Source organism: Leptodactylus fuscus, chromosome 5, assembly GCF_031893055.1.
Source record: "Leptodactylus fuscus isolate aLepFus1 chromosome 5, aLepFus1.hap2, whole genome shotgun sequence".
NCBI classification, from domain to species: Eukaryota; Metazoa; Chordata; class Amphibia; order Anura; family Leptodactylidae; genus Leptodactylus; species Leptodactylus fuscus.
Genome location: NC_134269.1, coordinates 50054905 through 50066803, shown reverse-complemented (window position 1 = coordinate 50066803; position 11899 = coordinate 50054905). Strand labels below are relative to the sequence as shown.

Below are 11899 nucleotides of genomic sequence, written 5' to 3'. Positions count from 1 at the left end.
TGCCTATTACTTTTTTGCTGCTATTTCATCTGCAGTTTTCATCAACTTCTCCTTTTCATGGACTGGCAGTTGTTGCTTCTCTTCCCAGGACTGAGGCTTTGACTCAGAGAAAATGTTCTCACCGTAAAAAACAGGCGTTTAGCTGGGATGCCTCTGCTGCATCTGGAGGATCTCCTGACGGAAGGTTGAGCTTGTACTAGGATGTCTTCTACAGTAGATTGAGAGACTAACCAGACTTTGGTGTCTTCTTCCTTGTTTTTATGAATCTGTGACTGTGATTGGTTTGTTGCTCAGGCTGAGCTATTGGCATAACATCATGAAATTTGAGGGATCCGGAGCGCTCATTTATCACTACATCTCTGATCATTGTTACCTTCTTGGTCTCCGGGTGTGGGATTTTGTATTTATGTTTTGACTGTAGCCTGCCAGGACGTCTTCCTTTGTATGAGCTTCCCACTTTGTACGCTTGCACGTATGCTTTACTTCCAAATATTCTCATGTGCTTTATAATTCAAGCTTGTTTTTGTTCCATTGCTCATATAGAGTTTTCTCTATAGCTTTACCGGGTAATCTGTTTTGAAGAGACCAAGTGGTCATTATTGCTTCTCCTCAATATCTTTCGTTTCTTCCACTTTCACAAAGAGTTTGGTTCTTTCTCTCTGCAACACCATTCTGTTCAGGGTGGTATAGTATGGTAGTCTAGAACACAAGTCCATTGTTTTTTAAAATGACTTTGTCTTACCACTTGTGTATTAATTTACATTCTCAGCACGTAGTATCTTTGACAGTCTCTCAAATTTGTTAGGTGCTTCAGCTAGGAACTCTTCAGGTTTCTCTGGAACTTCATCTCTGCTATGAAGCAAGTAAACAATTGTATATCTGGAATAATCATCAATAAATTGAAAAAATATGTTTTTTTCCCTGGGGTTTGAGTACTCATTGGGCCTCACACGTGTGTATGAATCAAGTCGAGTGGCAGCGCTGATGAAGTGGTGCTGTTTTTAGAAAATGATCTCCTTTTTACCTTTAAGGCAGCTGGTATACTTCATTTTGACTCCATTTGTCAATTGTAATACCATTAGCAGGTTCTTTCTGAACTATCTTTTTTCTTCAAAGTGTCACCATATGCTGACACCCGTAACTTTTTTATATTTCCATGTATGGGGATGCATAGGGAGTTTTTTTTGCAGGGCCAGGTATACTTTTCAGTTAGACATTTTGGGGAATGTCCATTCCTTTGATGACTTTTTGTTCAAATTTTTATCAATAGTGGTTCGGCACTTTTGATTTTCAGCAGCTGTCTTCTGGAAATCCTGGAAGAAGACCCATGGAAGAACTGAAGAATGACCAGGTAGATCATGTGGTATGAAGATCGAAGAGTGGATTGCCTAAGGGTGCATTCACACGGAGGAAAATGGCGTTGAATTTGATGTGAATCTGCATCAGATTCAGCACTGAAAAAAAAGCCTCCCATTGACCTCAATGGGTTCCTTTTTCTGCAGGGACAATTCTCTAGGATGAAAGACAAGAAACCCAACTTGATCGAGGAGTGATGAGATTATCCTGGATTCCCTGTCGGTGAGTATGAAGCACAAAAACATCTGTACTGTATCCTATCATAGGCATGTGTGATATATTTTCACCAATTTTGGATTATCTCAAGCCAATGACGGCACTACTGGTTCTGGTGTCATGGGACAGGAAGAAATCACAAAGCATGCAAGATGTCTGGCTATTAAGGGATGGTGGACGTCAATTTCTTTTTAATATCTTACGACATGCCTCTCAAAATCCACTGCCAAAAACAACTCCCATTAACTTCAATGGGAGCCGCTAACTTCTTTTTTCTGCTAGCTGATATTTGATGTTATTCCATTTACTTCATTTTCTTCTTCCCTTTAAATCTCCCAATATTCTTGTGTAGTGACATAAATAGAATCCATTGGGTGTATTGCTGTCATGTCCAGATTTCTTTCACCTATTCACCACCTTGTCAAGCATACAATCATTGTATTGTCTCCATGCAGATACTGATAGGGCTCACTCCTATATATAATGAGCCCCGACTCCTCTAAGTGTATAGTCCTAGTTACACAGGACAGACTGATTCTGGAAGTGACGCATGTAAGTCATTTTATGTCATTGTCAATTTTTACAATTATATCCATTTTAATCTAGTTTAGGATGTATTCACACATTCAGATTTTTGCATGCAGTTTGGGAAGCCAATGTATGTTTTGAGGATAGAATTATACCTGATATACAATGTATAAGTGGAAGGTTTATCTTAGTACATCTTACTGAGATATTCTTGCAGGTTTTATTGATAGACTGCCTGTGATGACTATACATGTACCCCTTTACTCATATAGATAAGGGGGTTAGTTGACATATTATGATTGATAACAATATATACAATGATAGGATCGAATGTAAATGTCTATATATCATCTGGATTCTGATGCTATAATAAAGATATGCAGGGTTGGTCTTAGGAATGTGTGACCTACACAGTGGCAAAAGCCAACTTGCACCCTTCACAAAAGATCATCATATATCGCAACATTAATTACATAGAATTATTCTATATTAACATTGCAGTGTTGGTGGATTACTTTATGTATGGAACTGTTATTTGGGTGCTATATGTTCTAGTGTTATTTGATCCCTGTGTCACAATATATACTATGGCTAGTCAAGCACAATCCACTATTTCAGTGCATGGTGATAGTGACGCTGTATGTAACTGTTATTTGGCCAATGTATGACATTGTTATTTAGGCGTCTAGATAGACAGACAGACAGGTAGATAGACAGGTAGATAGACAGGTAGATAGATAGATAGATAGATAGATAGATAGATAGATAGATAGATAGATAGATAGATAGAGATATACCGTAGATATCTGAACCAGCCAAGAATGAAGCTGGCCATATGGATTATAAGGGTTATTGTTCAGAAATGGGATGGGATTGTCAAATAATAAAAAACAGCCAAGATTGCAAGTAACATCTGTCATTCTTATAAGCCAACATGACCTTCTCTTTTGTTTTAGTGCTTGTCTTCCTCTCCCAGAGATATCAGGACTGTCACAACCAGAGGACACTCAGCCCAATCCACAGGTGCATCTGACAAGGCACGTAATAGATTGGATTGAGTTACTGCTACAGCAACTACTATTAAAATGTAATCCTCTCTGTATCAATGAGCCAGGTCTATGTCATCCTCCAAAGCATGTTTTGTTTTTTGATTCAAGAAGTTTTTATTGAATTTTTAGCAAAGTTACAAACAAGAATGTTTCAAAAAAATAGCATCAGTAAATTATAAATTTAGCAACAAGTTAACATAATGAAAAGATAACAAATACTCCATGTATCAAAAGCTAGTGCTCACTGGTACAAATCAGAGTCCTGTATTCAAGAAGTCATTAGAAAGATAGGTAGGACTCCAAAACATCTTTAATGTAGTCATCACATCCATGCTACTTTTTCTCTAAAGCTGGGTTCACATCAGCGTTGGTTTTCTGTATGGGGGTTTCCATTTCCCTCTTGTGTGGAAACTAAGTAGACCCCATTATAGTCTATGGGGTCTGCAGGTTTCCTAATGTAACTGCTTTTTCATCCAGATTAGGTTTCCTTTCAGGAGGTCCCCAAGCAGACCCCCCCCAAACGGAAACCCAAATGCTGATGCGAACCTAGCCTAAGATATCCATCTAATGTAGATTAGTTATAGCAAGATCCAGAGATTACTAGAAATGTCTTGAAAAAGTTATAGTAATGGATCACAATTGGACATCATATTAGTTTTTTTGTTTCATATAATTCACTTTAATGTTAAAAAAAAAATCCAAAATTCAGTTGGGGATTAAAGGGATCCTATCATTCAAAAGCAATTTTTTCTAGGTACCACGTCGGAATAGCCTTAAGAAAGGCTATTCTTCTCCTACCTTTCAATGTCTTCTCTGCGCCGCCGTTTGCCTGTAATCCCGTTTTTTGTCGGTATGCAAATGAGTTCTCTCGCTGCACTAGGGGTGTCGCCAATGCTGCGAGAGAACTCTCCAGTGACGCCTCCATCTTCTTCAGGAACCCACCTCTCTGTACGAGCTTTACAGAGCTAGTTCAAGTGGGTAAAGGAACAGTCAAGTTTCTATTTGATATGTGCTGGTAAGAGGTTTTAGAGGTAAGGGAAATCTGTTTTACTCATAGTAGTTGATTCAGGTTTTGATCATCTAAACTGAAGCCTATATCTAAGTCCATACAAGCCATGTGTCAGGTTTCTAATAAATAATCTGTTTTACATGTTTCTCCTTATCCTAGAATCATGAGCGCAGACGAGGATGCGAAGTGGCTGGAGTGGGTCACCAAGCAGTTTGAGACAATTGCTGGAGAAGACAAAGAAATTGACCTAGAAGAATTCAAGACGGCTCTGAAAGTAAAAGAGGTTGGTCTGGTCCTTTATGTTATTGTCATTACTAAGTAGATACGAAGTGTTTTACCTTCAAAGAGAAGGCATCTCCATAAAGAGTAGTGGCCACATAACACATTAACACATTTGGAAAGTGCAGCCAAACCTATCCAGGACACGCTACCATTCCCTATGCAGTGAAAAGTAAAATTCCGGCAAAGCCATGGCTCCTTAAGTAAAACTTAACTTTTATTGATTGAAGACAAAGTCCATAAAATCATGGTAGTCAGTGCGATACGAACATATTAGTTACATGCAGATGATGGAGAAACAGCTGACGCGTTTCGAACACTAAATGTGTTCTTATTCATTCATTCGAGTCACCCTAGTCGAGAGGGTATTTTTTCCGGGCAAAAATCATCTCCTGCAGGAATAACGTGAGTGCAACTTATAATTGAACTTTATTTTTTTACACGAAGGGCTGTGTTCACCCCTATCCCTTTCCTACATTGTTTAAAACATTCCCTATGCAGGGCTACTGTTGTAGGACAGTGAAGGGGAGTGCTCCAGTCCTTCTTTCTCAGAATCGTGGGGATCCTAGCGATTGGCTCATTGCCAAATATAAAGTGTTGAGATACCCTAGCTATGGAATTAGTTAATTGTTTATTAGACAGCGTTCTAAATTAGTACCGTTTCACTTGACAGATATCCAAGATCTCAATGCTCCAGGACTGGTTAGATCATGTCTTCATATTATAACTAATAATAGGGTACTGTAGTACAATAATATAGTGGCAGACAGTGTCAAATGCAAAGAAACATACAGTATACTGTTAGGTGTAATCAAGTTTTATTGAATTTTTGAAAAGAAAAAAGATAAACAGAACAATTGTGAAGAACAAATGCAAAACACGTAGTTAAAGGGCCACTGGCCCAAGGTTCCAATGAAAAAGGCCTCGTAGGACCACACAGTAAGGTCCAAGCCGGGGGAACCCCCAGCTCACAGGAGAGCATTCTGAGATCTAATACAAAAACAAAACGAAAAACAGGAGCATGGCCCCAATCGAATTGGGGGGAAGGGGACAGACAACACTCAGACAACTCACGAAAGACAACGGAGGGGGGGACAAGACAAACAGAGGACATGTAAAGAACAGAAAGGAAATCCGGGGGGGGGGGGTAGTGCAGAGCAACCAAACAATGAAGAGAATTCCGAAGTCTCCTGGAACACCACCCATGGCCACCAGAGGGTTTCATACCTGGAAGAATCAGGTGAGTCCCTTGCAACCATCCCTTGGAACCATTCTACGAGAGGGAGGTGTGGGGCTGCGCCAATGACACGGGATAACTGATCTGGCGGCCGTGAGAAAGTGACCCAGGATATCCCCTTTCATCTTCGACAATTTGCCCGGGATGATGGAGAGGAGTGCCAACTGGGTGGATGGGGTCAGGGAACGTCCGAGACCTTCCTGTACAGAGCGAATACTGAGGTCCAGAAGGGTTGGATCATACCACAATCCCACCAAATGTGGAAGAAGGTGCCTTCCGCGGCCCAACAGAGGTCTGAGACTATAGGATAGAATTTGTGGAGGAGGGTCGGGCATCGATACCATCGGGAAAGGATCTTAAAATTCTTCTCCTGTGCACTACAAGGCAAGGGTCATTTGTGCGACAGGAGGAAGCATCGGTCCCAATCAGCAGCAGAAAGGCGGGCGCCTAAATCAGCCACCCACGATCTAACGTAGGGAGGGGGTCCAGGGGTTGCAGCTTCCAAGAGGATGCCATAGGGTAAAGAGAGGGCGTGAGGGGAGTCCCAGCCTGTGCCATTAGAGTCTCCAAAGCTGTGGAGGGAGAGGAAAGGAGGGTCTGAAGCGAAAACTTACGCCAGAAGGCAGTTAATTGAAGATATTCTAACCAGGAGAAATTGGAATCCGGACCGGCAGCCTGAAGCTGGCTCAGGGGGGATGGGAGGAGGAGGAACCGAAGAGGGAACCCAGACGAACATCCTCAGATGCGGACCACCCCAGGAAGCGGCGGGCAGTGACACTAGGTGGAAACATGGGATTCCTGAATAAGGGGCTCAAAGAGCCGTGTACCCTAGCTATGTCGGCATATTTACAGAGGTTATTCCACACCGACAGAAAGTGAGAGGAAAGTGAAGAGGAACTGACCATAGCAGGGCGGAAGGGAGAAGGAATCCAGGGGAGGGAGGGAAGATGGGCAGAGATGAGCTCTGTCTCCAATGAGACCCATTGTTTGTCACTAGTTCTATAACGGTAGAGTAGACGGAGAAGAACCGCCGCTCGGTAATATAGGAGCGGGTCCGGAAGGCCAGCCCCACCCTTAGTTTTACATCTGGTGAGGGTTCGGAAATGGATCCTGCTGCGGGAAGGGCCCCACATACACCACCCAAAGGGCTTCTTGAGAGCGGAGAAGAAACGCCAAGGGACGGGAACTGGGAGAGCTTGAAAAAGGTACAGAAATCTGGGGACGATGTCCATCTTCAGGACATTGATGCGCCCAAACCACGACAATCCTAAGGAGCCATATGAGCTTAAATCAGAGGACGTTTTTTGTAGGAGGGCAGAATAGTTAACATCAACCAGGTCTTTGAGGTCGGTGGAGACCTCAATCCCCAGATACTTAATGGATCGGTGTTGCCAGCGAAAAGGGAACTGGGAAGACAAACGAGCAACCTCTGCTTGAGGGAGAGTGACATTTAGGGTCTCGCTCTTGGTCAGATTGACTTTAAAGTTAGACACCGCCCCAAATCACTGGAATTCATCCAAGATGGCCGGGAAGGAAAGGCGAGGTTGGGCTACATAAAGCAAAAGGTCGTCCGCGTACAGAGCGGCTTTGACCTGGGTAGTACCTACGGGGAACCCAACTATGTCAGGGCGATCACGGATCGCCACTGCGAGATGCTCCATTATAAGGGCATTGAGAAGGGGGGGATAGAGGGCACCCCTGCTGAGTACTGTTACGGACCAGAAAGGGGTCAGAGATGATACCATTTACACATTTACACAGACTCTGGCAGAGGGGTACCCCTAAACCAATAGAACCCTATGGAGGAAGACTGGGCCCACACCCACTTGTTCCAGGGAGGCACATAGGAAGCCCCAATGAACCCGATCGAACGCCTTCTCAGCATCGACCGACAGGAGGCAAATAGGAAAGGCACGCGATCTAGCCGTTTCCATAACCAGGAGGGTCTTACTCAAGTTATCCCGGGCTTCCCGACCGGGGATTAAGCCAGCCTGATCTGTGTGTATTAGATGAGGCATGAGGGAAGAGAGCCGGTTGGCTAGCATCTTTGCGTAAAGCTTGATGTCCACGTTAAGTAGAGAAATAGTGCGGAAGTTGGAGCAGCAGGTAGGGTCCCTGCCAGGTTTAGGAATCAGAGTGACTAAAGCGGAGAGGGATTGGTGAGCGAAGTGAGTGTCCCTGCCCAGGCTATTAAACACTCTAAGTAGAAGAGGAGATACGTGCTCCCGCACAGTTTGTAAAAGCGAGGCGTAAAAGTGTCAGGCCCAGGGGACTTGCCTGTCGGGGCTGATTGAATCGCAAAAGCTAGCTCTTCCTCAGAGAAAGGGGAGTCTAAGGAAGATCTATCTGCGCGGGAGATGGTGGGGAGGGCCGTTCTCTGCACATAGTCGCGGATCTTGGTCAGAACCGCCTCTGGGTCCGAGGTGTCGGTGGAATCGGCGAGGTTGTAAAGGGACTGGTAGTAGGAGCGGAAGGTTTCTGCAATATCAGTTGGGTTGTGGAGGGAGTGACTACTGCCACCCTGAACATGGGGAACGTATGTCCTGGCCACTCGGGGGTGCAGGCATCTAGCGAGCAATCTGCTACATTTGTCAGCGAATTCATAGTAATGTCTACACTGTCTGTCTCGGCTCAGCACGTATATTTCATCCAGAAAAGCACGGAGTTCCTCCCTCGCGTTGAGAGGCTGCCTCAAGGGAGTGGATCTTCGCCAGGCGGGCGGTAATCCAGGCTGACTACTCCTTTTTGAGTCGGGAGCCATGTTTAATAAAGACTCTGCAGAGGACACACTTAAGGCCCTCCCAACGCGACGGGAGGGGTGTGGGATCATGAGTATGTACCTGCTCAAACTCCCGAATAGTGGCCAGGACATCCGCATGGCAAGCGTTGTCGTTTAGTAGGGAATCATTAAGGTGCCAAGTAAAAGCGCGGTGAGGGAGGCCGGGGATCAGAAGGGAGACGTAAACTAGGGTGTGATCCGACCACAGCATTGACCCTACCCTGGCAGTTGGTGACTATGTAATGGCGTGGTGGCTAACTAGAAAGAAGTCAAGCCGGCCGTAAGAGCCGTGAGCGGGGGAGTGATACATGTAGTCCCGTCCTTGGGGATTTAGGATTCTCCAAATGCCTACCAGGCGGTGAGTGTGCAAAGAGGCTTTGAGTTTCCGCAATTGGGCAGGGGCATCGGGAGTACATTGGGGGAAGAATCTACCGAGGGATCTAAGACAAAATTAAAGTCGACCACCACCCCGTTGCAGAAATTATTTATTTATTTTAATATGTTTCACCTGTAAAATCGAAACATGCATCAAATCTACAAGCAGTTTATTTTCCAATGCAGGTTTAGCTGCACTGTGTGAATGCAACCTTAATCACAAATATACATTGCTAGACTTGCAGAAAAACAAGGAAACATTTTGTGCGGAAAACAAGCAGAAACATTATAGTCTATGGGGTATACAGGTTTCCCAGCAGCATACCTCCCAACCGTCCCGATTTCCGCGGGACAGTCCCGATTTGGGTGACATGTCCCGCGGTCCCGGTTGGAGGGAGGTATGTCCCGATTTCAACTCAGATCTGCATCCAGAGGACGCAGATCTGAGTTGAACACATATGCGGCTGAAGCAAGGAGCTGACACAGGTCAGCTCCTCGCTTCGCCACTGCCCGCCTCTCTCCCTGACACACGCGGCTGAAGCTGCTCGCGTGCTCGCTTCGCCGCTGCGTCTCTCTCTCTTGCTGACACATGCGGCTGAAGCGAGGAGCTGACCTGTGTCAGCTCCTCGCTTCGCCGCTGCCGCCGGCTCCTGGCTTGTAGACGCGATGTACAAGCCAGGAGCCGGCGGCAGCAGGGAAGCGAGGAGCTGACACAGGTCAGCTCCTCGCTTCAGCCGCATGTGTCAGCGAGAGAGAGAGACGCAGCGGCGAAGCGAGCACGCAAGCTGCTTCAGCCGCGTGTGTCAGGGAGAGAGGCGGGCAGAGAGCGGCGGGGGAGAAGGTAAGTTTAATGTGGAGGTGGAACGTGAATCTGGGGGCAGATGAAGGAGAGGACGGCATGACACTGGGGGCAGAGATGGAGAGGACATGAATCTGGGGGCAGAGATGGAGGGACAGGAATCTGGGAGCAGAGATGTGGGACATGAATCTGGGAGCAGAGATGGAGGGGACATGAATCTGGGGCTAGATATGGAGGGACATGAATCTGAGGGCAGAGATGGAGTGGACATGAAACTGGGGGCAGAGATGTGGGGACATGAATCTGGGGGCAGAGATGGGGGACATGAATCTGGGGGCAGAGATGTAGAGGACATGAATCTGAGGGCAGAGATGGGGGACATGAATCTGGGGGCAGAGATGGGAGACATGAATCTGGGGGCAGAGATGGAGAGGACATGAATCTGGGGGCAGAGATGGAGGGACATGAATCTGGGGGCAGAGATGGAGGGACATGAATCTGGGGGCAGAGATGGAGGGACATGAATCTGGGGGCAAAGATGTGGGGACATGAATCTGGGGGCAGAGATGGAGGGACATGAATCTGGGGGCAGAGATGGAAGAGGGACATGAAACTGGGGCAGATGAAGGGTGTATATGAAACTGGGGGAGAGATAGAGGGGGGACATATAATTTCCGGGTGACTGTAGGAGGATTATACTGTGTGCGGGCACATGAAAAATTAATGAGTGGGCGGGGTCAACACAAAAGTGGGCGGGGCTAAATTTACATTTTGTCCCTCTTTCAGTTCTTCAAAAGTTGGGAGGTATGCAGCAGGGAACCCTAGTAGTGCTTTCTTATCGATACAAAAATTAATTAAAAAAAGAGACAGAAAATTATTACTAATAATATATGATGAGGCCACTAGATGGCAGCATTGTAGTACCATAACAAAGATAGAGAATGTAACTTGCAAGGAAAACTTGTGCTTCCTTATGATCCTGCAGGGTAGAATTGCAAAAATGATGCCACATTATTGATTGAAGTCATAATAAGATAAAGGGGCACTCACCAATACACCAGGTTTACGAAGAGGCAAGCCCTTCTTCACTCATCCAGACGCACACACAAAACTAGGCACTTACACAGAGACAGTTTCCAAGAGCAAGATATACCGTCACTTGGGCCTTATTCACATATCCATACTTCACATACATATGCAGTTTGCATCTATCACGGCATCATTGATTTTAGTTTATTTATTAAGACATCTGTTTTGTTTTTATGGACCACAAGCTTAATACAGGCACTAGAGATGAGCGAACAGTGAAATACAGTATTTGAGATTCGATATTCATTTCGAGTAGAGCCTCAATATTCAACTATTCGATTATAGTCTATGGGAAAAAATGCTCGTTTCAGGGGAAACCACTATTTGACTAAAGGAGAGTCACCGAGTCCACGAGTAGCAGGAGGAGAGTGTTTAGGAGGAGCACTGTGCAGTTAAGGTGCACGGACCCCATTATAGTCTATGCGCTTTAACTGCACAGCGCTTGCAGTTGCGCTGATAAAAAGTAAGCTCCCTCGTAACAGCAAGCTGCCAGCTCTCCCGACTAGCAAAGACGAGCCTGCGGCAAATCAACGCTGGTTCTGCAGCAGGCTCGTCCTTGCTAGTCGGGAGAGCTGGCAGCTTGCTGTTACAAGGGAGCTGACTTTTTTGTCATAGGAAGGCAATTTTTTTTCTTTTTTTAATGTTTGGTTAATCATATGGACATTATTTGGGTGATCAGGTCCAGGTGGTCACTCACCCAAGCGTCTACCCATAGCCAGACACACAATCACTTATACCCAGGCCAGGACCAGACACACAATCGCTTATACCCAGGGCCAGGTGTTCACTCCCACGCTTGGCTCAGATACTCACTCTCTTGCCCAGGCATATACTTTAGTGGGTGAGCAGATCATTGGGTGATTCATTCACCCATATACTATATTCATCTACCCACATGCTCACCCACTCAGACAATAGCACAGACTCCAGTTCCAGGATATTGATATCGCGCGGCTCATTACTCAAGTCAATGTGTCCACAATCCAACCAGACTGTCCAGCAAAGTAATAATAACCACTAATAAATATCAAATGTTGTTTGTCACATCATGTGGGAATCATGTTATCTGTGTTTATTAGCACATAAAGTAATTTGGGAAAATTAAGGCCATGTTCACACATCCTGCCATGGATGTTTCAGAAAATTTACTGCAGAAGTCCAAAGCTGAAATCTCTACCTCTAT

At 45.3% G+C, this 11899-nt stretch overlaps 1 protein-coding gene across 1 annotated transcript in view; it reads left to right on the top strand.

The window, feature by feature from the left end:
* Window positions 1-1871: 1871 nt before the first annotated feature.
* NOX5 (NADPH oxidase 5) overlaps window positions 1872-11899 on the top strand; it is a 39406-nt gene continuing 29378 nt past the window's right edge. The window contains exons 1-3 of the mRNA XM_075273155.1: window positions 1872-2138; window positions 3079-3123; window positions 4318-4441. Coding sequence (XP_075129256.1) covers window positions 2056-2138; window positions 3079-3123; window positions 4318-4441 — 252 coding nt within the window. The 5' untranslated portion in view covers window positions 1872-2055. The remainder of the gene's footprint in view (window positions 2139-3078; window positions 3124-4317; window positions 4442-11899) is intronic.